Raw genomic sequence first — 3,932 nt, forward strand, 5'->3', positions numbered from 1 at the left:
GAATATGTGTTAGATAGAAATGATGAGGGGATAAGATATCACGGAGTCCTCGCTGGCTGTGCTGGGAACTTCCCTTTCCGTATCTGACACAATGGTCCAGTGTGAGCTCAGCGGACGGAGAGGCGCATACTAATGCCATGTAACTCAGAGTCCGTGCCCCGCCGGCGACACGTCGCAGCGAAGCCCCCCGAGGAAATTAGACAAATTTGCAGCGCAGTTTAACAAGGGTCCTCCTTTCTGGCATCGGTTAAATGACGAGCGCCCCTCCCCCACCCCAGCACACAAAGAAGAGGGGTGTGACGAGTTTGGCTCCCGGCCGGGGGGATCGGCGGCTCTTTACAGTGTGATAAGGGGTTAAATAAAGCCGTCAGGATTAGCCCTTTAAATGCCAGGAAGGAAGTGCTGGACCCACATGTGACATGTATGTGATGTGATGATGCTGGCCTCACATGTGACATGTATGTGATGTACACTGGACTCACAGCTGGCGTATATGTGATGGCATCAGGTTCACATGTGACATGATTGTGATGTGATAGTGCTGGACCCACGCATGACATGTAGTACGCAATGCGATAGTTGGACTCACATTTAATATGGTTGTGATGATACTTGGCTCACATGTGATATGCATGTGATTTTGTGGTATCCGGTTCACATGCGACATGTGTGCGATGATGCTGGGCTCATCTATGTGACGTGAAAGTGCTAGACTCACAAGTTACATGTATGTGATGTTGCTGGGCTCACATGTGACATGTATTTGATAATGCTAGGCTCACATGTAACATGTTTGTGATGATGATGGGCTTACCTGTGACATGAATGTAATGGTGCCAGGCTCACGTTACATGTATGTGATGGTGATAGGTTCACATGGCATGTATGTAACGGTGCTTTGGCTCACATGCATGCAATGGTGCTATGCTCACATATTACATATATGTGGTGGTGCTGGGCTCACATGTGACACTCATGTGATGTTAAGGGGCTCACATGTGACATGTATATGATGTAATAGTGGTGGTTTGTTTAATGGTGGTGTGATATGTTTGTGGTGGTCCTAGGCTCACATGTGACATGTATGTGATGATGCTGGGTTCGCATGTGACATGTATGTGATGCAATAGCGGTGGGTTCACATGTGACATGTATGTGATGTAATAGTGGTGGGCTCACATCTGACATGTGTGTGATGCAGTAGTGGTGGGCTCACATGTTACATGTATGTGATGTAATAGTGGTGGACTCACATGTGACATGTATGTGGTGCAATAGTGGTGGGCTCACATGTGACATGTATGTGATGTAATAGTGGTGGGCTCACGTGACATGTATGTGATGATGCTGGGCTCACATGTGCCATGTATGTGATGATCCCGGGCTCCCATGTGACATGTATGTGATGATCCTAGGCTCAGATGTGATATGTGCGGGCTCTCTCCAGACACGGGAAGGAAGGGAGGGATGTGTTGTTTTCCTCTATGTAGTCTTCCCTGGGGGTCTTATCCAGCCAGAACCCCACATGCCTATTTGCATGTCTCTGTGTGATTGGAGCAGAGGGAAGAAGGGGCGTGTCTAAGGTGGAGGGCCACTACCCCAATGAGTTAACATTAGGAGAGGCTCCGATTATAAGACACAGACACTTTTTTATTGTCAGTGAAAAGACTCCCTCCGTGTTCCTCACCACAGGGGCAGGGCGGCTGTTAACCCTTTGCAGAGTGGAGGAGGAGAAGGGGCACCCATGCCCAGCTGCTTTCCTTTGTCTGAGGCTGCTGTGGATAAAAGCATTGTCTGTAGCTGGGCTCCCAGGGGACACGCAGCGCGCTCCGCTCCTGTTGCTCAGCCTCGCTCCACCTCCCAGCCCGGGCTTCTGGAATATGAGGCACCATGGGCTGGTGTGATCGTGGGGTCCAGATGCTGCTGACCACCGTAGGGGCTTTCGCAGCCTTCAGCCTGATGACCATAGCCATTGGCACCGACTACTGGCTCTACACCCGGGCTCACATCTGCAACGGGACCAACTTCACCATGGACGACCCCCAGAGCCAACCCAAGAAGACCAAGGGGGACCTCACCCACTCGGGGCTCTGGAGGATCTGCTGTATTGAGGGTGAGTGTCAATGTTTTTGATGTGGTTGCTTAGTAACCAGCATCTGGAGATTCGGCAGCATCCCTGTGATAGATAGCCAGACATTACCGGGATCTTTATACATCTTTACATGCCCAGCTGTGAGCATTCCCCTCATAGAAAAGTAACAGCTCAATGAGATGTACAGTGTGCTGAATGTACAACTAATATATTCATATTCTGCCGAGATAAAACTATTTTGATGTCAGCCCCATTCACAGAGCTTGTTGTATCTCATATGCAGTAAGTTCACACAGATAAGGTAAGGGAACGGCTTTCACATGCTATCCTGACAATACAGATATCTGCAGGTGCGGTGCACACTGACGGGAGTGGAAGGAATGTGGGGAAATGAGGATCTCAGGGAATTTTGCTGGAGCTGTCCATGGACGGTGGTGCTGAAGCTCTCCAGCTGTTAGGTGATGGAGCAGTCCGTGGACAGTGGTGCTGAAGCTCTCCAGCTGTTGGGTGATGGAGCGGTCCGTGGACTGTGGTGCTGAAGCTCTCCAGCTGTTAGGTGATGGAGCAGTCCGTGGACAGTGGTGCTGAAGCTCTCCAGCTGTTGGGTGATGGAGCGGTCCATGGACTGTGGTTCTAAAGCTGTCCAGCTGTTGGGTGATGGAGCTGCCCATAGATTGTGGCTCTAAAGCTGTCCAGCTGTTAGGTGATGGAGCTGTCCATGGACTGTTGTGTTAAAGATGTCCAGCTGTTAGGTGATGGAGGTGTCCATGGACTGTGGTACTGAAGCTCTCCAGCTGTTAGGTGATGGAGCTGTCCATGGACTGTGGCTCTAAAGCTCTCCAGCTGTTATGTGATGGAGCTGTCCATGGACTATGGCTCTAAAGCTCTCCAGCTGTTGGGTGATGGAGCTGTCCATGGACTGTGGTGCTGAAGATGTCCAGCTGTTAGGTGATGGAGCTGTCCATGGACTGTGGTTCTGAAGCTCTCCAGCTGTTGGGTGATGGAGCTGTCCATGGACTGTGGCTCTGAAGCTCTCCAGCTGTTGGGTGATGGAGCTGTCCATGGACTGTGGCTCTGAAGCTCTTCAGCTGTTGGGTGATGGAACTGTCCATGGACTGTGGCTCTAAAGCTCTCCAGCTGTTGGGTGATGGAACTGTCCATGGACTGTGGCTCTAAAGCTCTCCAGCTGTTGGGTCATGGAGCTGTCCATGGACTGTGGCTCTAAAGCTCTCCAGCTGTTGGGTGATGGAACTGTCCATGGACTGTGGCTCTAAAGCTCTCCAGCTGTTGGGTCATGGAGCTGTCCATGGACTGTGGCTCTAAAGCTCTCCAGCTGTTGGGTGATGGAGCTGTCCATGGACTGTGGTGCTGAAGTTGGGCAGCAGTTGTGATGCTGGAGCTGGGACACACATCTGTTCACACACAACCTGTTGTACTGTATGTAGGGAGGAGAGGAATACAGCAACAAGGAAAGGTGTGGATAGTTACCCCGAGTGCTGCCTCCTCTCCATCCTCCGAGTGGGCGGAAGCCATAAGAACATGATTAAAGAATACACAGAGAGGAGACTTGCATTGATTTACACCTCTTGCCCATAGATTTCCCTTTACTTTCCTAATTAGCAGCCGCGCTGTGGCGGTAATGGCTTCCCCCAGGGCTGAATCACCACATTGTACTTGGTAATGTTAGAGAGATGCGGCTGAGGTTGGCCAGCTCGGTGGTCACCCGGCTATGTCAGAGTAACTGGAATGACAACATTTATATACTGATTGTACGTGGTCTGGGGTGGCAATGAAGGCTGTACCCTTCTCCTTCTCCTGCAGTGAGGGATTGACCCCCCCC

General features: G+C 50.9%; 1 protein-coding gene across 2 annotated transcripts in view; it reads left to right on the forward strand.

The window, feature by feature from the left end:
- Positions 1-3,932, forward strand: part of CACNG4 (calcium voltage-gated channel auxiliary subunit gamma 4) — a 32,644-nt gene that overhangs the window by 1,710 nt on the left and 27,002 nt on the right. Inside the window, exon 2 of one of the 2 annotated variants that reach the window (XM_018572953.1) lies at positions 1,884-2,113. In XM_018572953.1, coding sequence (XP_018428455.1) covers positions 1,891-2,113 — 223 coding nt within the window. In that variant the 5' untranslated portion in view covers positions 1,884-1,890. Of the gene's footprint in view, positions 1-1,620; positions 2,114-3,932 lie in introns of those variants that run through there. The other variant, XM_018572951.1, reaches the window with a different exon arrangement.

Source organism: Nanorana parkeri, unplaced genomic scaffold (assembly GCF_000935625.1).
Source record: "Nanorana parkeri isolate BGI_ZX_2015 unplaced genomic scaffold, ASM93562v1 scaffold2184, whole genome shotgun sequence".
NCBI classification, from domain to species: domain Eukaryota; kingdom Metazoa; phylum Chordata; class Amphibia; order Anura; family Dicroglossidae; genus Nanorana; species Nanorana parkeri.